The sequence below is a fragment of the Garra rufa genome, chromosome 5, assembly GCF_049309525.1.
Source record: "Garra rufa chromosome 5, GarRuf1.0, whole genome shotgun sequence".
NCBI lineage: Eukaryota > Metazoa > Chordata > Actinopteri > Cypriniformes > Cyprinidae > Garra > Garra rufa.
Window position 1 is genome coordinate 34,365,110 of NC_133365.1, and position 27,758 is coordinate 34,392,867.

The 27,758-nt window shown below is 37.2% G+C and overlaps 3 protein-coding genes across 3 annotated transcripts; 1 reads left to right on the top strand and 2 right to left on the bottom strand.

Annotated features, from left to right (window-relative positions):
* The first annotated feature begins 411 nt into the window (after positions 1-411).
* atf5a (activating transcription factor 5a) lies at positions 412-6,388 on the top strand. The gene is made up of 4 exons (XM_073840610.1): positions 412-892; positions 2,388-2,633; positions 2,945-4,166; positions 4,323-6,388. Exons 2-4 carry the CDS (start codon positions 2,492-2,494, stop codon positions 4,507-4,509), a joined length of 1,551 nt encoding a protein of 516 aa, XP_073696711.1. The 5' UTR covers positions 412-892; positions 2,388-2,491; the 3' UTR covers positions 4,510-6,388.
* Positions 6,389-7,607: 1,219 nt separating this feature from the next.
* On the bottom strand, positions 7,608-21,144 carry stk36 (serine/threonine kinase 36 (fused homolog, Drosophila)). Its single transcript, XM_073840680.1, has 20 exons — positions 20,718-21,144; positions 19,652-19,792; positions 19,239-19,316; positions 18,714-18,844; positions 18,243-18,492; positions 17,953-18,046; positions 16,495-16,661; positions 16,016-16,185; positions 15,082-15,223; positions 14,860-14,979; positions 14,603-14,779; positions 13,842-13,933; positions 13,574-13,637; positions 13,327-13,437; positions 13,083-13,157; positions 11,363-11,480; positions 11,136-11,262; positions 10,038-10,212; positions 8,559-9,926; positions 7,608-8,320 (listed from the first exon to the last, which is right to left on the bottom strand). The coding sequence occupies exons 1-20, from the start codon at positions 20,799-20,801 to the stop codon at positions 8,201-8,203; spliced, it is 3,804 nt and encodes a 1,267-aa protein (XP_073696781.1). The 5' UTR covers positions 20,802-21,144; the 3' UTR covers positions 7,608-8,200.
* A 409-nt stretch (positions 21,145-21,553) lies between these two features.
* Positions 21,554-27,255, bottom strand: LOC141334834 (POU class 2 homeobox associating-factor 2). The gene is made up of 5 exons (XM_073840060.1): positions 27,240-27,255; positions 25,941-26,041; positions 24,778-24,820; positions 24,352-24,656; positions 21,554-22,676 (listed from the first exon to the last, which is right to left on the bottom strand). The coding sequence occupies exons 1-5, from the start codon at positions 27,253-27,255 to the stop codon at positions 22,260-22,262; spliced, it is 882 nt and encodes a 293-aa protein (XP_073696161.1). The 3' UTR covers positions 21,554-22,259.
* Positions 27,256-27,758: the final 503 nt, after the last annotated feature.

A 27,758-nucleotide genomic window follows, 5' to 3' on the forward strand; every position in this document is an offset into this window, starting at 1 on the left:
ATGCCACAACTAGTGTTACAATGTTTTGTCAGTAAAGTTCCGTAAACTGCTCTTCCGCGACATGAAAGTTTAACCACTTTCAGAATTTGCTCTCGGGATGTTTACGTGAAACATGTGCACGGAGAGTGGAAAACCGAAGACCACTGGGAAGCAACGTCTCTCCGGCGGCAGCCAATGAGAGAACACAACAGTTCGTCTCTAGCCAATGGCTGCACGACAGGTTCGGTCCGGCCAGCGAATTGGCTAGCAGCTTGAAGCGCTGATGCAACTAACCTGCAACAACAGCCACGTATCTCCTGGGTAGCAGAAAGTGTTCTTCCTCGCAAGAAGAAATCAAGTAGTCCCTGTGAAACAATACATATTTGAACGGGAGTGTATGCTATGAGTGTTACGATATGAATATTTTATGTATAACCAGATACTGCAACTGTATGATAATCATCCAAACTCTGGCGAACAGCCGGTTTCATTACACATTCTTCTCTCAGAGCCTCAAAACCATGGTGTTTTTAAGCTAAGGGACTTGCCGGCGGGATTTTGCGTTTTCTCGGAAGTCGTTGAGAAAGTCCTAATTCTTGTGGGCGTTTTCGCCGGCCCGAAGTGTGAAATTTATCTCAACCAATACATCCATAGGGCGGAGGAATCTATAGCACTGGGGGCTGACCGAGTGACGCAGCTGGTTGCTAGGTGTGGGTGACCTGATGCATTGACTCAATTAGCCGATTCTCAGTCATCAACTCCATCACAACAAAGCAAGACCAACAGCACTTCAGTCCTAGACACTCCGAAGGAGACATGGCTTTTTAATTCAGTAGATTCTTCGATCCTAAAGAAACGCCGTGCTTTGCTCTTGCAACGCACCCCAAGCCCAAAACATTTAAGCAAGAATGGAGTAAGTACAACTTGACTTTCTGTTCTTTTGTTCAGGCTTTTGTTGTCTTGTCTTTGGGCTTTGTACTTTTTAGGTGTATTGCTTTTGTTTAAGTGCTGTTAAGAGTGTTGTCACTTGTAACAGTGCTTCAGGCTATGTTTTAGACACACTGCTGTCTTATTGGAAAAAGTTTCAGAAACTACTTTCAGCTCTTTTAATCCTTGCTGCACAGTTTTGCAACTTTAGATATGATTCCAGAATAATCAGTATGAGCTAGTTAATAAGCATTTTCACATGTTAAATTAATTTTGACACACATTCTGTTCTTTTACGCACTTTAAAGTGAGTTTTTTATTTAACAGCTTTTATAAAGTGATTATCTAAACAGATTAAACATATGCATTGCCTGTCTATTTAAACAATGGTGCTGAGGCTACACAGCTTCTCAGCAAAGGTTTTTCTTTTGTCTATTTTTACATCCACATTAATGTATAGTTGCATGCTGCATGTAGCGGATGTTGTATGTGCTTCTAAAATTGCCACTTTGCGAAAAAGCATGTGTCGTTTTTAAAGCTTCCACGAAAAATTGCTGTCTTTGGTTTGGCATTACGTCATAGATTGTAACCCACGTGCTGGCCAAGTTTAGACAGCCAGTTCAGAGACGTCTGCACCGTACGCACCTGCCATACTGCTAGAAATGACTTGGAATGCTTGATTGTAAAAGAAAATAGAGGGAGAAACCTTTGTTTTTGCTCTTTCCCTTTTTTCAAAGTCGTCTCTGATGACTCTGTCAGCAAAAAATGTTGTCCAGTGTCTGACCTTAGATTGTAAACAAACTGGACATCACTTAGGTGCAAAGGTTATTAGAGCATTTGGAAGCACCTTAGGTTGCATCATACAAACAAAAAATAGTCCAGGTAACTTGTTGAAATCAGCACTGAATATATTAAAATAAAAAAGAACAATTTTAAAAGTTCTTGTGATTTATTATTGGCATGCTCCAAAATATGATCCGAAGAAGCTTTACATTTGTGTGTGTCTTGTATATTTAGGCTGCTAATAAATTTCCCACAAGTAGAGCATTCGCCTGGTTCTCTAGGATCTCAGTAGAACTCCCCTAAGTGGGCACAAGGGACTTTGATGGATGGAAGAGTGGTAGTTTTCTAAATTGGTCCCTCGCTAATCACCAGTGTGTCTCAGATGATGCTGTAGCGAAATGGGGGGTTATAGTTATTTTACTCTGTTTGCACTGTATTGTGAACACTCTGAAAATATAGATTTATGGTCAGTTGGAGATATTTTGGGAGAGTCAGGATAAGTTTAGAATGGAAAGTCCCACCAACTAGGACATAATGGTTTTTTCCCCCTCCTTTCCTCCATCCTACTTTAGCAACTGAAGAATCACGTTTGGTGTGATAGTGTCGTCTCGATACCAGATACACCGAAACCTCCATAGGCAATGCGTTTCAACACATCGTCCCTCATCACATTTTCCCTCTCTCTTTTTTTTTTTTAGGTTTCATAATGCGCACCAAGCCCTGTTTTCTGTGGCTCAACTCTCAAACTTCACTATCGTGCACTGTAAGCTAGGACGTTTGAATCGTAGGACCAACGGACAGGATGATGACAATGTCAGCACCCATTTGGAAGACTCTACTCGTCTGCCCGGCAGACCCCCTCACTCTCTCTCACCCACAGGCTAACCACAGCCAATCGGAGGGGCGCAGAGGGGAGGGGCCAGAGGAGAACCAGCACTTAATTGGTGAGTTGCAGTGAATACAGTTTTTTATTTTTCCCAGTTTCAGGTGGGCACCGCACTGCAGCACATTTCGTTCTCCTTGAACAGTGAGTAAAACTACCAACGTGGATCTATTTTCTATTATTTGGTGATAACATGCTCGCTTAATGCTAGCTTTCGCATTTTGGATTTAGTAAGCACGCTGAGATGCGATCTGTATTTTTTAACGTTTTGTTAAAATGATGCTGGAATAGTTGTTTATTTGGTTAAAGTGATTGTGCTACATTGGGTCTCCAGGCCAATGATTAACATGTTGACCTCTGTTTTCCCCATAGGTGATGGTCTTAGTGACTGGATGACGGAAGAAGTAGATTTCTCCTCTTACCTCCCAACCCCTCACTCCTCTCCCTCCCCCAATGCATCCCTTCCCCCCTCGCCCCTCCAGCATGACATCCAGGTGCCCTCAGATTTGGAGGTCATGACCTCTCTGCTGCAAGAGGAGCTTGCTCAGCTGGAGGATTACTTCCTGTCTGACCCACTACCAGAAAAAGCCTCCAAACTGGGCAAATGCGACAAGGGTCCAACGGCAGTTGGTCCACCGTCGTATTACCAGTTGCCCTACGCATCATACTCTACTTCCAACCAATCCGAATCCAGCCCTCTACTTGTTACCCTGGCAACTGGGGAACTTGACTTGCTGAGCTTTTGTGGGGGTCCCATTGGCCGTACCAAGATTCCCAGACATGCCCCTTACAGTTGCAGCCGCCCCAACAGCAGCGTCTGCAGCCGCAAGAGAGCTTCCGATGGGGTGAGGGTGGGTGACAGCTACGAGAGTAGCATCTGGAGTTCCAAAGGAAATTCCTCAGGTAACTCAGCTGTTGCACCTGGTGGGAGCTACAGCTGTGCTGAAGATGAACGGGTGGTTGGCAAAGGCTACTGCCTAGGCAGTGCGGTGGAGATCAGGAGGTGTGCCATTTTACCCAAAGAGGAGAAGAACTGCCGCTACACGGAAGAGGCCGTTGGCGCGAACAAGGCCGGCGGCGGCGGAAGCGGGGGCTACAACTTTAGCGGATCCGTTCAAATTCCCCACAAGAAAGACGAAATGATGATGTACGGTGTCCGAGAAGTCAATTTAAGTGGCATAGGAGGAAGTGCGGAGATGGAGATGATGAGCGAAGCCAAGAACGGTGCTAGCGATGTGAAGGCCAACAACCACTGGAAGAGCGAACCCAACGAAAGCTGTTTCCTCCAAAGTGCATCCCAAGAAGAGGCCTACCACAGCTTCCTCGGGGCCATCAATGACCCAGTGAAGGCAGAGAGCGCCGAGATCCACCGGCAACATAACTTCCACTGTGGCTTTCTCGAAGGCCAAAGCCCCGACTGCCTGAACGATGACCGCCACGGATCTGAAATGGGCTCCCCGTGTGGCAGAGGAGTCTGTGTGCTAAAAGAAGACCCCTGCATTGTGAAACCAGACCTTGAGGAGCCACTAATCGAAGGGCACCAGGGTGAACGCAAACAGAAGAAGAGAGACCAGAACAAGACTGCAGCTCACAGGTAGAGTATTTTCAAAATCACAGTGGTGTCAGTTGTATTCTAGATAAATGGGCATAGAAAATTTTGTTACACTTAGTCATGAAATTACAAAGTAGCTGCTTGTAGTATTCAAACGACCACACCTTCTGGAAGTAAAACAGACTTTTTTTTTAACAGGTATCGCCAAAGGAAGCGAGCAGAGTTGGACTCGTTGGAGGAACAGCTTCACGGTCTGGAGGGTAGAAACCGCGAGTTACGGGATAAGGCGGAATCGGTGGAGCGGGAGATCCAGTACGTGAAAGACCTCCTGATTGAGGTGTACAAGGCCCGTAGCCAACGCCTCAAACAGGAAACCAGCGCCTGACCAAAAGCTCGACCACCTGACAATGGTCCTGCAAGTAGAATTGTTAGCAGTCTGAAAGGCAATGGAGCTTTGAGTTGGAATGTTTTCTGACTGAATGTGTTCTTTTTTTAGGATGTGGTGGAGGTTGTACTATTGCACGTTACTCAATCATTTCATTTTCGTTACAAACTGACAAAGTCCATCAACAGCTGCAGCACAGACATCCACTTTCTCAGAAATAATTCCAAATCAGTCAATATGCACTGTGATTATGTCTTCGACTGTAACGACAGCCGTTTCTTATTGTTTTCTCTATTGTTTCTCAAGAGTGGCTAGACGGCTCATCTTCTTGTTGCCATTAATGAGCTTTAACAACAGAGCGTTTACTGTTCTGGATGGACAGAAATCAACACCGAATAACGCAAGATCGAATCAAACGCATCTTCATTTATTTAGAAAAGGCTGTAAGGTAATATCACAAGTTCCGCATATGACCTGCACTGATTTTAATTTATACAGAGGCTGTGTTTTTTTTTCTTTTTAATTTATTTATTAGCCGTTTTAACATTTATGGTACTTATGCTAATGATGTACAACATTGGTAGTTCCTTTTTTTTCCTTCCATATATTAATTAAGGAATGAGCACTGATATTAAAAGCAATCTGTTTCTTATATATTGAGTTTCAGGGGAAGCACTTCTCAAAATAAATTTCCCTCAGGAATAATGAACCTGATGACGTGTTTTTTGAATCCCCAATTTTAGATTAGTCCTGCAGCTCAGGTATACGATTTATGTCCAAAGTCATGGAGGTATGTCAGTTTGTAACTCAATGCTGAAGATATGGCACTGCCTAATAATGTTATGTGTGTTGATTCCCTGTATTTTTGTTCTTGCATGCAGATTTCATGGCTCTTTATAAAGAATGTCTGTTTTTCTTTCGTCTGAATGACATGTTACTGCAAAAGTCTTTCTTGCTTCAGAAGTCCTATTTTATATTCTCTTGGCTAACACGTTTCATTAGAGGTGAATGAGTGGCATTTGATTCACAAACTACTGTTTGGCCTAATGTCTCTGCTGTTATTGCGACTACAATCAGGGTTTGTGATTTTATAAAGCTTGTTTGCTCTAATGTACAAGTGTGTGTTGGGGGACAGAAAGTAAAATCTTTGTAGTGATATGGCTTTTTTAATAATCACTGAAATGATTGTGGTGGCTTTAGAATTGCAGACTTCCCAGCTTCTTAGCAATATTTCATCAACAATGTAAATGACACAAGTTCTGATTTATTTATTTATTTTGCATTTGCGATCATGCACAATCCTTGACAAATGTTATGATTTTCCTGTTTACAGTTTAGTCAATTTCAGGAGTTTATTCTGGTTACCTGTCTAGTGACTGATTTTTTACTTGCTCGAATAGGAGACATGCATTCATTACACACACAAAAAAATCAACTGCTAATCAGGCTTGGATTAGTTCCTTTTCATTCTTCCTATTTATTCCTTTTATGGCATTTTTTTACCGAAGTGTCGTGTGTACCTTACTACGTAGCAATATTACAAATATCATTTAACTCCTCTAAATAAGCAGCCTAGATACTGAGAGAGCTTAGCATATCGATTTAAAATATGCTTTCCTTGGCGGTATACAATCATGTTTATGAAATATAGCTAATTATGCGCTGTGTTGTACGGTCATTTTGTGAAGTTGAGAATTTTCCTTTATTTTTTTTAACAACCCAAAACGAAGGCACACGATTTCCAAGAGTTTACACCAGCTATAATACTAAGACTAGTCATTTTGTACGAGGCATTTTGATGTATCGTCTCCGATTACTTACTTTGTGTTTCCTGTTATTCCATTGAATTCCAATAAAGTGATTTGTGTCAGCAGCAGTGCATTTTGGCGATGATGGCTTCATGTGAGGTTTTTAGAGCTTAATCGGTAGACCTTGAGTTTAACGGATGAACGAAGTTTATCCCTTGTTTGGCCGGGAAATTGTTTACAGCTTTGAAAGCCAAATATATGCAGCAGAGCTATTCCCTATCCTCACTAACGCACGATGTGGAGGAAAAGGAAACTCCACAGACTGTCAGTTACGTCCGTGTGTGTGTGTGTGTGTGTGTGTGAGGGAGAAAAAAACGAATAAAAAAAGAATAGCCTAATACGATTATACCAATGTAGAATGTCGAAATATATATTTTTTAGACGTTTGTATTTTATTATTAACTGTAGTTTTACTCCTGCCTTTTGTGTTATGATAGTCGTTTTGGATTATAGTAAACATTCACGTTTTTATTTAATAAAAAAGAACCAAATGTACAGAAAATAAGAAAAAGAAATGTCTTATTTCTGTGTAGCGGACTAGCGGTTGATTCATTCATATTTATGTCGAGGCCATTTTAACGGGTCCGGTTATTTATAGTTTCTGAACACCGATCAGCTCTGGTTGTTGTTCAATACTTATCTTACTTTTTACCAAACAGTATTTAAACGTGGTTTTCCTGTTCGTCTTTTTCATACACACACTGAGGCAGAAACATACGATCATAAATCAGTCACACTTAAAATATAACCATTAAATATATCTGTGTTTTTGTGTTAGAAAGAACAAGCGAGTGACATTTTTACAGGGCATATTTGAATGATCATAGCCTATAAAAGCAATTAATTAGTTTTATTAATAAAAAAAAAACGTACTAATCTTAAAGTATCTATAAAATTACGCATTTAAGGGTTTTTACAACAGTGGGTTAATAAAGCAAATCGTCGCCTAAACTTTGCGCTATATGATTTACACTAACAGTGTTCGTTTGGTAAGTTTCACGTGTCAAATAATCAGATTTTTTTCACTGGTAAGTTTATATAATATGTGTCTGAAATAATATATAATTTAGATAAAATCATTCTTCATAAAAACAAACGTTAAATTAAGGTTGCGCACTTCGGACACGTCAAAATGCTTTTCTTGTGAAAAACACGTTGGAAAAGTAAAACGTTTGGGTGTTTTACGTAGTGCAATCTCATATAAAATAGCCATCTTTAAAACAAAACAAACTGACAGGGTCAAGACAAAAAAGCGAAACTAAAAATCAGACGTGAGACAGACAAGGCAGAAACGTTTAATGCAATTCTATTTATTTATGTATTTAAAGATTTGTATAATGGAAACAACAAAATAAGAATGTGCACTGAAAACCGGATTTCACATATATTTCCCCCAGTAAAACTCACATTTACGCCATTACAATAAATCATTAGGAAACACTTCACCGAATTTTTCGATACACAGATCTAGGCAAAAATCATTTCAAGTAATAAATACAAACATTTGAGGCTGCAAAATATTCACATCGTAAAATTACAAGTGCAGTTTTATTATTATATACAGGAAAAAAAAGAGCAAACACAACTTCAACAGTCTTAAATACAACGTGTGTGAATCAAAAATCCAAACATTTGCTGAGGTTGAATTAAAAAAAACCTTACATTTGATATACATCAAAATGTATTTTTTGTAAAGATGTTTTTGAGTTGCTGGCATTTTCTCAAAATACACAGATTCAATTTCAGTCAAACTCTTTTGATCACAGATCAAATAAATACAGACAAAAAGCAAGCATTCCTAGCCACAGAAGCAGCCAGCATTCCACATTTAAATAATGGGAAATTACATCCTTTCTCTCACACACAAACTATGAGGCTGATGTTTATGTTTTCCTTTCAACCGACCCGTCCAACTTGCTGACAAGCCATTGATAATCCCTCTGAAATAAAGAGCTTTGGGATGTGTGACAGAGTTTTCTTCCTGCATCTAGAGACCTCAGAGCCTTGAGAAAAGGAAGGGGAAAAAAGTGAAAATGACAGTAAGGATTTTTTTAACCAGCTTTGTCTGTCTTTCAGTTTTTTTGCACAATTGTCAAAATGATGCAATACAGCACCAAATCAGCTCTATATTCATTTTCCTTCAGTGTTTAAATACAATTCACCAAGAACTGCACTCTGTGCACAACTATATATTTTACGGGTGTGTAATGTACACCACGACTATACACACACTGCTCTTACCTGCAGTAATGTGTTTTGTTGGCTAAACACACGCAGAGTGGCCACAGCCGCCCGTCGCACTGCATGATGGGAATCATTACAGGCAGTTTGGAGAATCAAGCCTGGAGCATCTGCATTGAGAAGTGCTCCATCCCCTCCGCCTAAAGCAGCCAGGTTACCCAAGGCCCCACAGCAGTGCTGTCGAATGACATTATCAGCATCTGACAGCAGAGACACGAGGGGACGGGCAGCTCCTATGGCGAGCTCCATCCATACGTCTCTCTCATTATGTCTGACGCCTTCCATTGCTGGTGTCCTCCTCAATTTGTCTTGTACCGACAAGGAATTAATGTCAGTTGTATTCTTGAAACCTTTACTGGAAATAGTTAGATCAGAATTTCCCATTACACTCAGCCAGTTTCCCACCGCTTTGCAGGCTGCCCTACGAACGGATGGAGCAGGATCGCACAAGCAACCTAACAGAACTTGGAATAAGTCAAACTTCACAGATAATGATTCACAGATAACCTGTCTGACACCTGAGCCCAGGTGGCCCAGCAAGCCACAGCAGGCCGCACGGATTCCATCATCTCGGTGACGCAACGCAAACTGCAGTTGGGTGGTTTCGACGGGAAGAAAGAAGGAAGACTGATGGATGAGATGACGTGTTATGTGGGAGAGAAGGATAAGGAGTTCCACTGTGCACCCACTGAGAAGTTCACTTTGTAGCAGAAGGGCCAACAAAGAACCTGCCGTTCTGACCTCTTCTGGTGAGGATCGAATTTTAGCCGTGGAGACCTTGGGGTGATCACCACTTCTTAATTCCTCCAGACTGTCTATAAGCCAGCTGATGTTGCCCCCTTGCTGAGGTGGGAGATCTTGAAGACGTCCTGCAGAGCTGCCATAGATCTCCAAACTGTCTATGAGCTCCTCTATATAACCACTCTGCGGCTTTATTTTATCTCTTAGGTGGTCTACGGTCTTCTGTGGATGTATTTTGCTTTTTGGTTGGACTTCTCTTATTGTTTTGTTCTTGGATGGCTGGTATTGAGTTTTTACAGAACCATTTTTATCCTTAGACGCATCTCCACTGCCTTTGAGACGATCTAACCTCTTCTTCGATTTGATGTCACCTTTGATATGATCTATCTTGGTTTTCTTTTCGATTCCATTGCTCTTAAATCGCTCCGCACCATTCCCGAAGTGGTTAAGTTGATTCTGAGTGTGGTCTGCTCCATTGTCTGAGCTTTCTGTGCTGTAAGGGAGGAAAGCAGAGGCCTGGGCTGCAGTGATAAGGCATGGAGCGGTGTGCTGTGGGTCAGATAGCAGTAGACGATTCAGAAGACATAGCGGAAGCTCCACCAGGGCAACAGGAAGAGTTTGAATCATCTGAACAAGAAGTCAGCAAAAAAATAAAAAATACAATAATTACATTTCCAATATTGCAATAGACCAACACATCAGCCGTCGGAAATACTTAGGGATTTCATAAAACCATACCTGAACTAGACCGGCCACAATATTTGAGCTTTGATACGATCGGAGAACAGAAAGAAGTTTTTCTAAGGGTAACTCCAGAGAGAAAGGGATGCAGAGAAGATGACAGCTCATCACTGATAGGCTGTTTATTTCTGAGTCACCCCAGAAAAGACCAAGTTCAAGCAATGCAGCGCTGCTGTGAGGTATAAAATGAGAAATACACTGTTAACCTCTTGATGCACTTCAAATATTAACTAATATGTGACCCTGGACCACAAAACCAGTCTTAAGTCGCTGGGGTATATTTGCAGCAATAGCCAAAAATACATTGTATGGGTCAAAATTATTGATTTTTCTTTTATGCCAAAAATCATTAGGAAATTAAGTAAAGATCATGTGCCATGAAGATTTTTTGTAAAATTCCTACTATAAATATATCAAAATGTAATTTTTTATTAGTAATATGCATTGTTAAGAACTTAATTTGGAGAACTTTAAAGGTGATTTTCTCAGTATTTTGATTTTTTTGCACCCTCAGATTCCAGATTTCAAATAGATGCATCTCGGCCAAATATTGTCCTATCCTGACAAACAATATATCAATAGAAAGCTTATTCATATGACGTATACACCTCTGTTTTGTAAAATTTAACTTTATGACTGGTTTTGTGGTCCTGGGTCACATACGTGACCCAGGACCACAAAACCAGTCTTAGGTAGTACGGGTATATTTGTTCAAATAGACAAAAATACATTGTATGGGTCAAAATTATTGATTTTTTCTTGTATGCCAAAAATCATTAGGATATTAAGTAAAGATCATGTTCCATGAACATAATTTGTAAATCTCCCGCCATAAATATATCAAAACGTAATTTTTGATTAGTAATATGCATTCCTAAAAACTTCATTTGGACAACTTTAAAGGAGATTTTCTTAGTATTTAGATTTTTTTTCCACCCTCAGATTTCAGATTTTCAAATAGTGGTATCTCATCCATACATAAATGGAAAGCTTATTTATTCAGCTTTCAGATGATGTATAAACTCAAACTGACCCTTATGACTGGTTTTGTGGTCCAGGGTCACATATAAAAACAAAGACTTGTTCGAGGCTCACCAACTTGTGGTGAGAAAGTGGCTGAGGGCAGAAGAGCAGTTTGTGGAGTTATCTGACAGGAGAGCAACACAGTTATGCGGATCACTAGAGAAAACCAATAAAGCAAGAGAGAGGAACACATATAAACCTGTAAGAAAAAACAGAGACAAATGTATGTTATTAAATTACTGGTATATTAAAGCAGCTGCAATAGAGAAATAAGTGAATGTTCTCATGATGTTCAGTACCGTTAGGAGAGAAATGGCAGCTCTGGGATGTTGTGTTTTCCAGTGTGGTGTTCACTTTAGCCCACAAGCAGGGCCAAAGCTCTGAGTCCTGAAAGTCGAGCAGTGAGCTGCTTTCACACTTTCATCAGTGAAGAGAGAAAAAAGGGTGGTAATTAGACAGCACATTAAAGTCAGCATAAAATAAAAATTCAACCTATACACTACCTGTCAAAAGTTTTTGAACAGTAAGATTTATTTTAAGAAGTCTTTTCTGCTCATCAGGCCTGCATTTATTTGATCCAAAACACAGCAAAAATAGTAACATTTTGAAATAATTTTACTATTTAAAATAACAGTTTTCTATTTGAATATATATTTTAAAATGTAATTTATTCCTGTGATTTTAAAGCTGAAGTTTAAGCATCATTACTCCAGTCACATGATCTTTAGATCCTGTTTTTTGCTGCTCAAAAAACATTTATTATTATTATGTAGTAAACATCTGAGTAAAATTTACCAAGTAGAATTAGAAATCTTCTGCAACAGTATAAATGTCTTTATCATGATCACTGGTGAATTTAAAGCATCCTTGCTAAATAAAAGTATTAATTTCTATAATTTCTTTCCTAAAAAAATATTATTCTGACTCCAAGCTTTTGAATGGCATAGTGTATACTGTTACAAAACTTTTTATTTCAGACAAATGCTGATCTTTGGATATTTCCATCAAAGAATCCTTAATATTTTATAATTGTAATAATATAAAATGTTTCTTGAACAGCAAATCAGCATTTTAGAATGATTTCTGAAGGATCATGTTACACTGGAGTAATGATGCTGAAAATGTAGCTTTGATCACAGGAATAAATTACATTTGAAAATATATATTCAAATAGATAACAGTTATTTTAAATAGTACAAATATTTCAAAAGGTTACTGTTTTTGCCGTAGTTTCGATCAAATAAATGCAGGCTTTGCAAGCAGAAGAGACTTCTTTAAAAACATTAATAATCTTCAGGTTCAAAAACTTTTGTCTGGGAGTGTATCTATTCTGTAAATGCATATTATTGATCTTATTGTGAAAGAATGATCCGTGCACGTGTCTTATTTTTATTTCTTTCAGTTTTAGTGCAACATCCACATCTAAAAATTCAATCAACAAGCAATAAATACAACAAAAGTCCCTTCCCCACACTTTTTCTGTCTCAATAAACCATTACACTGGGTGTACGGCACAATACAGAAAAAAAAGTTGTCCTTAATTTCATTTTATTGTGACTTTAACACTACAGATATGACCAACAGTTTTTTAGAGTGATACAGATTGTTTCATTTTTAATGTCCCATAAGCAATATGCCAAACTGATTTTAATTGCTAATTTATAAATGACTTAACTAAATAACTAATAACAATTAAATGATAATTCTATTACAACAATAAAAATATGAACATGCAATATTATTTTTTTATCAAAAATAATTACATTTTGTAATATATTTCTTTATAAATCATTGTTACACTCAACATTTTTTTAACATAAGAATGGACAGCTGTTATTTAAAAAAGTTAAGTAACACATTAGTTCCTTTATCTGTAAATACCATTGTTCAACGCTATTCACAGTTGAGACTTCAACTGTTGTCTGTAGTATTGAAAACCAATTAATCGGACAAACTGATTATCTGTTTCTCTAATTAACAAAGCACAGATTTTAGGAGAATTAATCTGAGAGGAATTACCTCAGATAGCCTGTGGAGAATCAGTGACAGAAGGCCATCACACATGCCCCAACCTGCAGGTAAGGGGTTATGTGCCTATACAAAACAGAGAGAGAGAGAAAGCAGACAGATGGTGGGAGGGGGAGAGGAAAAGAAAGAGGGAAAGAGAGTAGGGAATGACTACACTGGATTTCATCACATCAGTGACATTAATTACTCCAAACAGAGTTAACCCTTATTCACAGTATAAATAATGAAACTGTACCTCTGCTGTGTCTGTCAAAATATTCCCCAAAAAGGCTGTAAGCCTTTCCATACTGACATTCACAGATATACCACAGCGAGTGAACAAGGTTAAGACTGCTGTTGCCAAAAGCTGTAGGAGAGACCACAAAATCACAACTGTAATGCAAATGAAAGCAGACATCCAAGATTATTGTACTTCATTTTTCTAGTTTAAAAGTGCATTTGACGCAAACTAGAGAGAAAATCTTTCCGCTAGAGACACTTACCGCTGAACGCTTTGGGTCTCGACAGAGAAATACCGATATAAATAGCTGACAGAGATCCTCAGGTCTGATGAAAGAAATTTTTTTTTTCATAAAATAACACTAAGATTAAAATTTCACTAAAAGCCCAGCAGCAGTTGGGATAACAACAGCCGAACAAAGAGTTCTCTAATTAACACCAAATATTCTTACATAAAAAAAAAAAAAAGAACAATAGATTTACTGAAGTAATAAAAGTTAAACCATTTCAGTACAATTCATAAATCCATACCTGCTCCCCTTTATCTCCCAGCCTGGGCTCTTTTCCAGGTACATTATGAGCACATTCATCAGATCTCCCAATACTGTCTCACCCTGTGACTCCTTTAGCAAATAACAACCAGTTAGAACCATCAAGTATGAGCTCCCACAGATTAACTGACATTATTAAAAGAAAAACTCTCTCTTACATTTTACATTTTAATTCACAATTGATAATAAACTACTTCCATAAAATTAAATTAGGAAATGTTTTTTCAAAATATGTTTAAAATAAAACTAATATTAATAGAACATATATATTACATTTTTGTGACCTTTTAGTCTCCCTATGCCATCTATAGATATAAACCCTGACCACAAAACCACTCTTAAGTAGCACGGGTATATTTGCAGCAATAGCCATAAAAAACACTGTATGGGTCAAAATGATATATTTTTCTTAATGGCAAAAATCATTGGGATATTAAGTAAAGACCATGTTCCATTAAGATATTTAGTAAATTTCCTACCATAAATATATCAAAACTTATTTTTATTAGTAATATGTATTGCTAAGAACTTGATTTGGACAATAAAACTTGAACTTTAAAAGCGATTTTTTTTCTGCACCCTCAGATTCAAGATTTTCCAAATACTGTCATATCCTAACAAACCATACAACAATGGAAAGCTTATTTATTCAGCTTTATTTATTAATTTATTCCAAAAATTGACCCTTATGACTGGTTTTTGTGGTCCAGGGTCAGATATGTGTATCTGCCTTTTTCTGACCTGCATTAGATCTGGAATGTTCAGGATGTCTTCAATCAGGTTGAACAGTAGATGAGGCAGTTCCAACTCTTTTCCCAGTGTTTCAACATCACCAGACTGACAGCTCTGAACAATGTTCCTGAGGATCTTTAGTGGCTGTAGAACTGAATCGGCCTCTTCGCCCTTCCTGACCAATAGCTGGACAGATCAAATCTTTTAATACTAAAAATCACACTCACTTGAGTTCAAATGTCTTGTGACATTTAACAGAACCTTACCTGGTTTTTGGTTACAAGCAACCTTGTCTTTAACCTCCGAAGGATGGAAGTGTTTATAGGTCCCTGACCACTTGATTCAACCATTCGTTGCCACTCGTAATCACTGTCGATATCTTGTTCCTTGATGTTACATTTAATGGGAGAAACGAGTGACAGTTCTGATGTAAGCAGTTTGCTGCAATCAAATTCACCTTACATTTTTTTAATTATTACAATAACAACCTCACTGTCCATCCTGACAGAAGCCAGACTGGTCCTTGCATGTCCAGGTCGCTTCAGAACTTGCCGGGGTCCCACCTCAACCGAAGGGAACTCCCTTGCATAGTCTCTACTGATCTGGCCTTTATGTGGAGCTGAGCGCACTCTAAAAACAAAATTGATTATTGATTTTTCAAACTGGATCATTCTGAGATATATGTGACTAGTCTTAAGTAGCACGGGTATATTTGTAGCAACAGCCAAAAATACATTGTATGAGACAAAATTATCGATTTTTCTTTTATGGCAAAACTCATTAGGATATTAAGTAAAGATCATGTTCCATGAAGATATTTTGTAAATTTCCTACCATAAATATATTAAATCTTAATTTTTATTAGTAATATACATTGGTAAGAACAAAGATTTTTTTGCACCCTCAGTTTCCAGATTTTCAAATCTGTATCTCAACCAAATACTGTCCTCTACTAACAAACTATACATCAATTGAAAGCTTATTTATTCAGTTTTAGATCATGTATAAATCTTAATTTAAAAGAAAGTTTCCCTTATGATTGCTTTTGTGGTCCAGAGGTTTTATCACATATACTAGTGATAAAAATTCTAAAAGTTTTTCTGGTCAATCTTACAAAACAAAGAACATGGGGACCAGAGTCATTAAGAGTTATTTTATGTCAGCTAGTTCTATAGGATATATTTACATTTGATAATGCATTTGCACTGTGAAATAGAAATAAGATTCCTCACAATATTTTTTATTCTTGGTTTAAGCAGGTTTTTGACTATTTTACGTTCTTCACATTTGGTTTTATAATATATTCATTCCTCCACGCTGGTCAAAACATAATTTTCACTGTCACCGCAGCATTGTTAATATGCTCTTTTTTAAGTTGAGGCCCGCAGGTTTTCAAATTCAAATTCTAGATGGAAATACTACCTGGTAACACTGTTGTCATTTGCTTGATGCTGATTGGTTGCTGGCTGAGATGAATTTTGATACACTGAAAAGGTGCTGCCCAATGAGTGGCCAGTGGTGGGGGCTCCTCTAGCAGAAGCTGTCTTACAGCGCATCTGACTGGCGCGCACAGCACTTCCACTCGCAATCTCCTAGTAAAACAAGAACCAACACAATTTCATTATTTCACTTCCACAGAAATTGACACTTTCAATGCTCTTCTCAGGCGCTTGCACATTTTCTCCATACTCCGTAATATAGTAAATAGTCACATTTGCATAAATCTCACCAACAGCTGAATTCGGTTTCATTTACATAAAGTTAATTGTCTTGCAAAAATTAAGGAATCACACAGGGAAGACATCTAAAAACAGATCCACAAATGTTTAACACAGAAAGCTGACAAAGACAAACTTCTTTGTTTATGCATGCTGTTGTTCCCAGATGTAATGTGAGTTTACCCGTCTGTTAATCTTCTCTTTCTCCCGAAGCTCTCTAGCTTTGCGCAGCAGTTTGCCCTCTCCGCTGCGTGCCGTTGTCTTCTCTGCTGCTTGCTGGTGTTTCAGGGCCTGAAGGTCTGGGCTGGGTGGGACTGTCAGAGGGTTGCTTGAACCCTCATCTGACACCACTACCAGAGGACACAGCATGACAGGAGAAATTAAATTAATTCAAACTGGATCATTCTGAGATACATGTGACTAGTCTTAAGTAGCACGGGTATATTTGTAGCAATAGCCAAAAATACATTGTATGAGACAAAATTATCGATTTTTCTTTTATGCCAAAAATTATATTATAAGATATTAAGTAAAGATCATGTTCCATGAAGATATTTAGTACATTATATCAAAATGTTATTTTTTATTAGTAACATAAATTGCTAAGATCTTCATTTGGACAACTTTAAAGGTAATCTCATCAATATTTAGATTTTTTTTGCTCCCTCAGATTCAAAATTTTCAAATAGTTGTATCTCGGATAAATATTGTCCAATCAACTACACATCAATGGTAAGCTTATTGATTCAGCTTTCAGATGATGTATAAATCTCAAAATCTCTCAGGACTGTTGTAGATTATGTAAAATGTATGTAAAACTGTTTTAAATTGTGTAATATTTTACTAGTTTACGTTTTATTTAATTACTTTTTATTTAGTAGTTAACTAAAACTACTAAGAAATGTTGTTAATGAAAGAAAACTTTAAATAAAATAAAATAAAAATGTTAGATTAACAGCTGTATGAACGCCTTTAGTTAATTGAAAAATTTTTTTTAGTAAGTTCTCAAAGCAACATTTCTAATTTTTGATTTAGTGTAAGTTGAAGCACTAAAAGTGCTGGAAATAAAAATATAAAATAATAAATAGTAATATATAAAAAAATGTAAAATAACAAAAGCACACAACAAATTGAAGATTTAAACTAATAATGTAACTAAAATTAAAATGAATACTAAAAGTAAAATAACAAATTTACAATATCAATCAAAACTACAATAGTTTATAAATAATACTGGTAACACTTCACAAAAAAGTTTTTTAGTTAACATTAGTTAATTACAGGTAAATAAAAATTAACAATACTTCTAACGCATTTATTGATCTTAGTTATTTCCGCATTTACTGCATTATTAAAATCACAATTTGTGTTTGATAACATTAGTTAATGCACTGTGAACTAACATGAACAAACAATGAACAACTATATTTTTATTAACTAAGATTAATAGTGTAATGAATGTACTGTTCATTGTTCTTTCATGTTAGTTAATACATTAACCAAGGTTAACAAATGTCACCTTATTGTAAAGTGTTACCATAATACCACAATAACAATGACATAGATGTAGTAAAAAAATTATCTGTATTCAATTAAATATAAACAATACATAGGATGATAAAACACTAAAAACGTCCTCACTCAAAACTCCATCTGCAACAAAAGGGTGATGAAAAAGGTCAGGCCATGACAGCCTCTTCTCTGGGTCTTTCATCAGCAGTCCCTTCAGAAAACTCTACATTAAGAGAACCCAGACAGAACAATAAAAGGATTTAAATTCTCTTTTATATATTATACATAACTTTATGTTACCAAAACCAGCACATATTGCAATAAAGTAACACTTTTACTTTATTGGATCTCTGTGCCAATACAAAATCAGGCTAATTTGGTGTAAAGGGGGTTAATGTGGAAAGCAAACTCCTCCGTACCAAGCAGTCTTGGCTCATGTTTTCTGGCCATTTCACTGGATCTCTCACTATGAGCTGCACCAGCTGAAAGATGGAGTTGGTGTAGAACGGAGGCGCCCCCGTGTGGAGCTCATAGAGGATGCAGCCCAGGGACCAAAGGTCAGCTGAGTGGTCATAAGGTTTCTCTTCTACTAATTCCGGAGACATGTAGAGAGGCGTCCCCTTAATAGAGGTCAACACCAAGGTGGACACACTCATGGCACGAGCAAATCTGTGAAGAGTCAAGAGCATATAACACCACTATGCTATTAGAGATCACATTAAGATGAAAACTATGTATCCACCCTGCTTTAATTTCATAGATGCCCAAGATACGTTTCCTTGAAAACTAGCACTATAATTTTAGCTATCGGAAAATAAATAAACAAATATATATATATATAGCTACTAAAGTAGATTGAACTTGTATTTGCACCATTTGGCAACACCAACCCAAAGTCACAGAGCTTTACTACTCCTCCCTTTCCCAGCAGGATGTTTTGTGGTTTCATGTCACGGTGCAAAATGCGATGGGAGTGCAGATAATACAGGGCAGAAACAAGCTGGCAGGCTATTTCACGCACCTACACAAGATATAAAATAACAGGTTAGCAGGTGAGTGTGTCCCAGTTAGGAGGTCGGAGAAGCAAAAAAATCCAGCGTATCATCAAATCAAAGAAATAAGAGTGAAGAACTATATGCATTGTTCATAAATACATTTACTTTAGGCTAAATATTATGATAAATTTGTATGCATATTTAAAGTTTTATATGCATCAGTGATTATATTGTTAAAGTTTTTGCTGTACTTTGGATCAAATAAATGCAGGCTTGGTGAGCAGAAGAGACTTCTTTAAAAAACATTAAGGTTTTAGAGGTTATATACACCAGCTTATACAAAAAATTCATTATTTAGGAATGGTACAAATCTAATACGTTAAGCTGTCAGTTACTGTAAAACATTGACCACCGATGTACCTGATTCTCAGGTAAACTCCCATCATCCTCCAGGATCTGAAACAGCTCACCCTCTGCATACTCAGTCACCACCACCACCTGCCAGAGGAATACATGCTCTAATTATTCCTCTGACACAAATTCAGTTTTTTTTTTAATTGTTCTCACTGATATTTTTTCAGTTACACCTTTTATGGGGCGATCAAAGTCACAAGCTTATTGAATTTGTACCAATGCCAATATCCTAACGTCTAAACATAAACTACATTTTGCCAAAGAAAATTATTCCCTGAAGATTTGAATGTGAAAATTGTGAACCCTGGGAGCTATGTTTCATTTCAGCAAGCCGTTATACTGGAAGCACCGGGTTATGGAACAGAGATGCAACTGTGGAAAATGTAACATGACTTGGGAATAGGTCGTGACAATCATACCTCCCTCTCTGTCTCAAAGCTGTCTAAAAGCAGCACTATATTGGGATGCTTAAGCCCCCTCATGATGTCAATCTCTCTTTTCAGACTGCGCAGGTCCTTCTCTGAGCGGCCAACTTTGGGAATGAACTTCAGAGCCACGACCTAGAAAATAAAAAGGTTTGATGTTAATCAGACAGAGTGATTCTGTCATTAATAAATTTACTATTAAAAGTACTATAGAGGGTTTTGACGACACATCATTAATCGGCCATATTGAATGTAAACAGTGCCTCTAAACTGAAGGAAACTTGCATATTTTGCTGATTATTTCTGCTGAAAATGGTCAATTTTTGTCATGTTTTTGTCTGTACTAATCAGGCCAGGAAAAAACATATGGAGTACTATAGACTGTCAAAAGTTATAACAAATCAAGAAGAAGAGTGCAAAAACTGTCTTAGGAACAAAAGGCATCATGTTTGTACTTAATCATTTCCAGTCAGGTAGGTCTTTACCACCTATTAACTTTAGTTTGTCAAAATATTTTCTTGCTTACTAAGTCCTTCTCTCTATGATTTAGCAGCTTTCACACGTTTTTTTTCTGTGGTTTGGACAGCATAAATTAGCAGAACAATGTATTCAGTAGTACATCAACCAAGCAATCCATGCTGTTGTTTACATCCGAGTGTCTCCAATATGGCTGCGCATCCACGTAACTGACCAAACCGTGACATAAGTGCAAACCCTCTTTTTTAATGTTTTTAAATGTGTAGCTAATCAGAAATGCTTTTTTTTTTTAATTAAAGAAGAAAAATAGCCATAAATGTAGAGAATTTTGAATGTCCAGAAAACAACTACAAAAAAAAATCAACCGAAGTTAGAATGCTTGATTCTGATTGGCTAAACAGAAGTTCTAAGGCAATGAACACTGTTAGTGTTTTTCCCTTCTGTCCCAAATGAAATTTGATATATATGGAGGGAATGCTGTGCTGTTAGATATTTAGACAAAAACCACTTATTCAAAACTCAATTACAAGCGGCAAACAAACAAAGCTCATTTCTGACATCGTGGCGCACATGCAGTGCTCACCTGGCCGCTAAACTTCCTGCGGCCTTTGTACACTCGACCGAATGACCCTTCGCCGATAACCTCCAAAATATGATACTGATCCATTATCAGCGATGGAGCCTTGACCCTGAGACACAGTCCGGTGACTTTTAAGGTAAAAAGCTAGTACAAGTCAGTATAAAGTGGACACACGTAGGCATATCATTTAGGCAGTTTTCTCTCCATAGCTGAACAGTATAAGGACAACCTGAAGCGAAATGGACAAACTAGGCTAAGCTAGTGTATGCTTTTTTTTCCTCAGATCGACTTTATCATATCTTACGACATTTGCAAACAACATCTATTTAACGATTTATACTCGCGAAGCTAAAGTTGGCTATAGAGCTAGTATACGTAGCGTTCATCAAAAAACCTGTTGCTGAAAAGCAATACGATTAGTACATGTAAAACAAACTTCAGAAAGTTTGACGTGCGGGGCTGTCCAGACGAACAAAAACAAAAAGCGCCTAGCAACACTGTGGCTCACACATGAAAGCCCTTATAAAAGTTACTACTAAAGTAAATAACTTATTCTGACTTGAATGTTTTTAAACATACATTCATGTTTTGTTTATTAGCTGGACATTTTAATTGCTTGATAAATGTATAAGTCATAAGAGAAGTTGACTAAAGTGAGATACATTTGAACAGGCGATATGTTTGTGTCCTCATTCACTCCTGTCACAAAGGGGGCCTTAACCTAACAACGCAGTAGCGTCCTAACAACAGCGTTCGATCCAGAGGTTGGTTCCTTGGATTAGGACAGCTATTCCGTTATGTTCTATAAAGATAACACACTTTCTTCAAGCCAAAACAGGTTTATTTTATATATTGGCATTCTTGACAAACGTCTAACATGCTAGTAGTTTAAAAAAGTGTTCTTTGGTATTACTAGCGAGTTATACTCGTGGCCAATCTTTGAGGGTTTATGTTACAATTCACAATGTAAGAAAGGAAAAAACAGAGCATTTATTCTAATTCATTCTAGAATGCTTGGGCATGTAAAATGCATGATTAAACCATGAATTTACTAAACTATCAGCACATATGTTTGCTGTATCCTTAAACAATATGAACAGTTTAAAATTGCATATTGTGACAGTTTTCTTGAGGTCATCTTTATGATGAACCTATCCACCTTCTTCTTCCCGTAAGAGTAGGCACAGCTATTTGTAAAAACTATGGGTCTGGCTTCCGGTCTCATCCGCGCACAGCTATTTTTTAGCTGTACAAAACAGCTTGTTTTGCTGCTTGATATTGGAAATTGTCTTACCATATTATTTTAATGTATTATTTTAATTATGAGCATACTGCTTTGTAAGTGCAAACAGTTTTACCATTTACTGCACGTTGTTATTCTTCTCGTTTTTCCCTATAGCGGATAATGAACCGGAAGTCTCACCCATAGGCTTACTTCCGCTTTAAAAAAAAAAAGGTGGACATAATCTCCTTCTCTATAAGAATAACGAGGCTGTGTCATTGCAAATGATCAGTCCACAGTCTTTATATTGTCATTTAAGCCTCCTAAAAAGCCCTCCTAGTCTCATATGACAACCAGGAGCCAGTTCCGTCATCTTTAGCCCAGGATGTAGTGTCACTGAGAGACACCACTCCACCACTAGCCTCTTCTGAGGTGACGGGTGTCATTTTCACCACAGCCAGATCTCCAGGTGTTGTCATGTACGGTGGGCAGGAGTAGCTGGAAGCAGAGGTGTACGATGCTGCTGGGTACGGGACGTCTTCCAGGGGTTGTAGAGTATAAGTCTGAGAGCTGGAAGGGATGGAGCTCCCGCTGCGCCCCGAAGATAGACGGTATGGAGAGGAACTGCCAGAGTCGGGCCCTCCCAGGGATGGTGAGTCTGCCACGGGGGCTGGACCCTCAGGACATATGACTTCTGACTGACTGACCGGGTCCTCTGATGGCTGATCCCAAGGATCTCTCTGTAGTGTAGAGAAACACCATTGCTTATTAATCTTTTTATTAATATGGTCAAAAAATGTGATCAATGGTCAATTTTTTTTTATTCAAAAAGCTGAATAAATAAGCTTTCCATTGATGTATGGCTTGTTAGGACAAGAGGACAATATTTGGCCGAGATACAACTATTTGAAAATATAGAAACTGAGGGTGCATCCCCTTTAAAGTTGTCCAAATTACGTTCTTAGCAATGCATTTTACTAATCAAAAAGTTTTGATATATGTACAGTAGGAAATTTATAACATATCTTTATGGAACATGATCTTTACTTAATATCCTAATGATTTTTGGCATAAAAGAAAGATCGATAATTTTGACCCATATAATGTATTTTTGGCAATTGCTACAAATATACCCATGCTTCTTATTGTGTACTTTTGTGATCCAAGGTCACATATGTATAAAAAAGTGATCTAAAGAACTAAAGAAAAAAAAGCCTAATTAAATTCTCAAAAAAATAAATAAAATGTATCTAGTAGTTTGACATAATCTTTTGTTATTATTATTCTTTGGACAAAAAGAGGTAACAAATTTTGTGTTGATACTAAAAATAAATAAATACATTTTAAAAGTTTGAAAAAAAGCCTTTTTTTTTTGCTTACCAATGCAGTGTTTATCTGACCAAAATACAGCAGCAAAGATTGTGAAATATTATTACAATTTAAAATATATTTATATATTTAACATAATTATGTAAATGTAATTGATTTCTGTGATGCAAAGCTCAATTCTCAGCATCATAACTCCAGTCTTCAATGTCACATGATCCATCAGAAATCATTCTAATTTTCTGATTTGGTGCTCAAGAAACATTTCTTCTCATTATTAATGTTAAAAAAGGTTTTGCTTTTTAACATTTTTGTGATATATTTAACTGATATATTTTTCACTGATATATTTTTTTTCCAGAATTGTCTGATGAATAGAAAGTGAAAGGAACGGCATTTATTTGGAATTGAAGTCATTTGTAACATTATTAATTTCTTTAATGTCACCTTTATCAATTTAACGTGTTGTTAAAATAAAAGTATTAGAATAAAAGTATCGATTTCTGACTCCAAACTTTTGAATGGTAATGTAAATGTCATGTTGCGAAACCAAAACACATACGATATTCATGAATTATATTTGCAAATTAATTTCAAAATATATTTTCAAATGCGCTTGATAATAATGGTTAAGATGTGGACACATGCATATCCACCTTATTTTTGCCATAAGAGCTGGCGCGTCCATTTGTAAATTTTATAGGCCTGGCTTCCAGTCTCATCCGTGTCCAGCTATTTTTAGCTGTACAAAACAGCTTGTTTTGCTGTTTGATATTGCAAATTAGTGTGTTGTTGTGGTGTGACCATATTATTTTAATGTATTATCTTAATTATGAACACACTGGTTTGTAGTGCAAACGTTATTCTTCTATAGCGGAAAATGAACTAGAACTCTCGCCCATAGGCTTACTTCCGCAATTGAAGAGTAAGGTGAATTTTTAAGGTGTAAGGACTTTTTTCTTTTTTTATTTAGAGCTATTGAATTGAAACTTGGTTTTTCAAAACAGATGGGTTTTAGAGATTTTCCTTTTTCACAGAAACGTATACATCATTGACCAAAATAATATCAGTAGTAGGAAGTGTAAATACCAAGTGCAAGTGTGACGATGTCTCTCCAGCCAGACTTGGCAGTAGTGTTGGTAGTGAAGAAGGTGGAAACAGTGACCCTCCACCGGTGGTATAAGATGTTGGCCCTCTGTATTCTCCATAGGAATCAGGAGTGTAGTAGCTGTCAATGAAGGAAGGATAAGCGGAGGGGTGATCGTACGAGAAGGCCTTGCTTCCCAGAGCTGAAGAGTAAGTGTCTGGTGAGTACTGCTTCATGGGATGGCAGAGTTCAGAGTCTGGGAGAAAAGATCTTCGCATACTGTAGTAACCAGGAAGCACATGTGACCCTGCAAGAGGAAGCAGGAAATTCTGTTAACTCCCTGATTCAAGATGAATTAGCCTCTCACTGAGCGCACCTGTCTATCTAATTAGATCTAGGTGTGTGTAAACTTTACCAGACGGACTCACCGGGCATTGGCACAAAAGCTGGCTGAGAGGAACTGCTGCTCGTCTGAAAACCAAAAAGAGTCAGTTGTCAGTTTGAGAGTCAGTTGACACTGAGACCGCATGCATGTTTCTCATGAACTTGACTGTCAAAGAAGACAGCGTGTAATAAATCTTCCCACAACGTAAAGGTAAAGAGAAACACAGAACCCCGGTGGGCTGCTTTGTATTTTGCCTGACTTACAGCCAGTGAGAATATGGTGAAAAAGACAGGAAGGCGCAAGTTTTAGTGCTTGTTCTGTTGAAAGCCAGGCAAATCATGTGGGAGGATATTTGAATATGATTTGCCAGTGTCACAACAGCGCTCCCCCCCCCCCCCCCCCCTCGCACACTTCCCTCCGGTGGAGTGTGTACTCTTCTCATGAGATTTTGCCACAAGGATCTAAAGAAATCATTGGATGACTGGGAACATATCCCAGTTGACTCTGCGACATGCCGGGGAAGAACGAAGTGGAATTAAGTTAATTTGTTTAGTAGATATCATTCTTTGTTAGAGTCTCGCTGTCAATGCATGCCGCACATAGAAACCTTTTCATGGATATTCCATAAAGAGAATTCTTATAGTAGTTATCTATTTATTTCTCTTCTGAGCTAGTGGTTTTTATTTATCACGTAGAATACGTAACATGCATCTCTTTGCTAGCCTGTTGTTCACTTATATACTGAGGCCAACCACCACGTCTGAGGGATTTGCATGAACCGACTGGTCCATTAGTTTCAATAAGGACAGAAAACAAAACAAAAGCAGACGACAACTTGCAGCCAGAGTTCACTTGAGCACAACGACTGTCTGTTCTTTTGTATTTTGTAGCAAATCCCTCAGCGATAACCTCCGTTAAGGCTTGGGTTTAACCGTCTGCTGGTAACAATACCTGTCTGTCCCTTTTCAGGAAGGTAGATCTGATTTTGGCAGGTGTGCCTGATATTTATCTCTTAAAAGTAACAAGGACATGGATGCGCTAAACAGTGTCACTGTGTAAAATATCTTGTATTTGTACGTTGTGAATGTAATGTTCTTGGATTTAGATACTAAAAGATAGAGCAAAACACTTATCCATATGGAATTGTCAGATAAAAGGCCTATGTCAGAAAATCAGACCAGATGTTGAGAATGATGGCTAACTTACACTGAATCGGGGTGCATTTGTTTGTCGTAATCGCTTCTCTGCAAGTAGATCTTTGACTGTGTGTTTGACTCTGACTCCTTGGTAGACTCTCTTGGAATACTCTGTGGGGAAAAAAGAAATGTATTTACTTTTTTGAACCAATATCTGGCATTAAGAAACAAAGCAACAAAGCACTTAAAGATCAAAACCGCTGTGCACTGTTTATACAAAATAGTGCAAAGCAAAAATGCCATGCTTTCATAAACCTTATTGTTAATCTGGTTAACTATGATTAACCAAGAAAGAATGCACAACAAATGACTACGTATTTATATGAATACATAATAAAGGCATACAAAAAAATGCATTCCAAAAGCTTTCCAAGTCGATAATGACCTAACAGTTATATCACAATGGACATAAAAAAAGCAGCAAAAAAGGCTGAATATTAACTTCTGGTTTTATAGCCACAATGATAATGTAGGGTTTTTGCAGAATCCTTAAGAACTTTGTAACTATTCACTTAACACCATTCACAGACAGTCCTTGCTATTTTAATAATTGATCATTCATATTAAGTAGTTATTAGTTTTACATGTTATATTGTTTAAATCAGCGAGGAATCATAAATTGGTATATCTAAACCCGTGCAACTGGTTCTGTTTTAGTGAAGATTTTTAGTTTGTCTTAATTTTTATAATGTGCTTAAACATACTTAACATATATAGGATACCCCAGTAATTCTTTTCAGGGGATTTGAATTTGTGCTGACAAAAAACATGCAGAAACTATTTTTTGTTAGTAAAGAGCACAATTAAATACATTGCAAGAGGCAAGTAATAGATCGAATACAACTAAATTTTAATGTTTAAAGACTGAAATAGTATTTTTTTTTTATAAAACATACTCTAGTAATCTGTTTTATTTACAGCTTCAATACTTAAAAAAAAGAAAAAACTTAAATGTAATTACTCTTTATTCAAACCTTTTTTTATTTTAATTAAAACTTACAACAATTAAAAATTACAACAGAAGACTTTTAAAGAAGTCTTTGTGTGAATAAGTTCTATAAAATGTGTTAAATATAAAATTGAATATTTATTAGAAATGTGTATTGTTTAAAAAACAAGTCCCTACTTGTAATACCAGTCAAGAAATTGATTCATGGCCTTATGTTTTCCTTTGTTGATGAGATGCATGGTTTAGGGTGTAAACTGTGAGTGAAACAGCTGCAATGCACTGTAGGAGCTCTTGATTAAGTTATCCATAGTTCAATGATTTAAACAGAATATAATCATTATGTTAGACTTCATCTTCTACTTAGTGGAGATTCCATTCCTGCAGAGCAGTACAACTCTATTTAAACATTACCCACTCAATGGCCTAAATTCCAATAGGAAACAGCACAAGTAAAACTTTGCAGAAATGTACATCTCTAGATTGAGAACATCTACTGTACAGTAACTGAGAGCACATACTTAAACATGTTCCACACTCAAGCCTGAGGAAAAATCATTGCAAAACACTTAGTGTTAATCAAACTAAATAATATGCAGTATTGACATAGTTGTAGATCTTTAGGTTTCAAATTCAGATCCTTAGGCAGCTTTCAAGGATAGACTCATATATCTCATCTTGCTTTCTCTCTTTCTCAGTCACACACCTGTGGTTTAGGGTGTGCACACCCAGTCGTTTAGCCTGATGTTATAATCCACCCCTGTTAACAGCCATAAATGGCAGTAATTGACATATAGAAAGAGATGTGAGAGGGCTTGAAATGCTTACTGTTGTAGGTTTGATTGCAGAAAACGACATTTAGTTATATATTTACTACACACT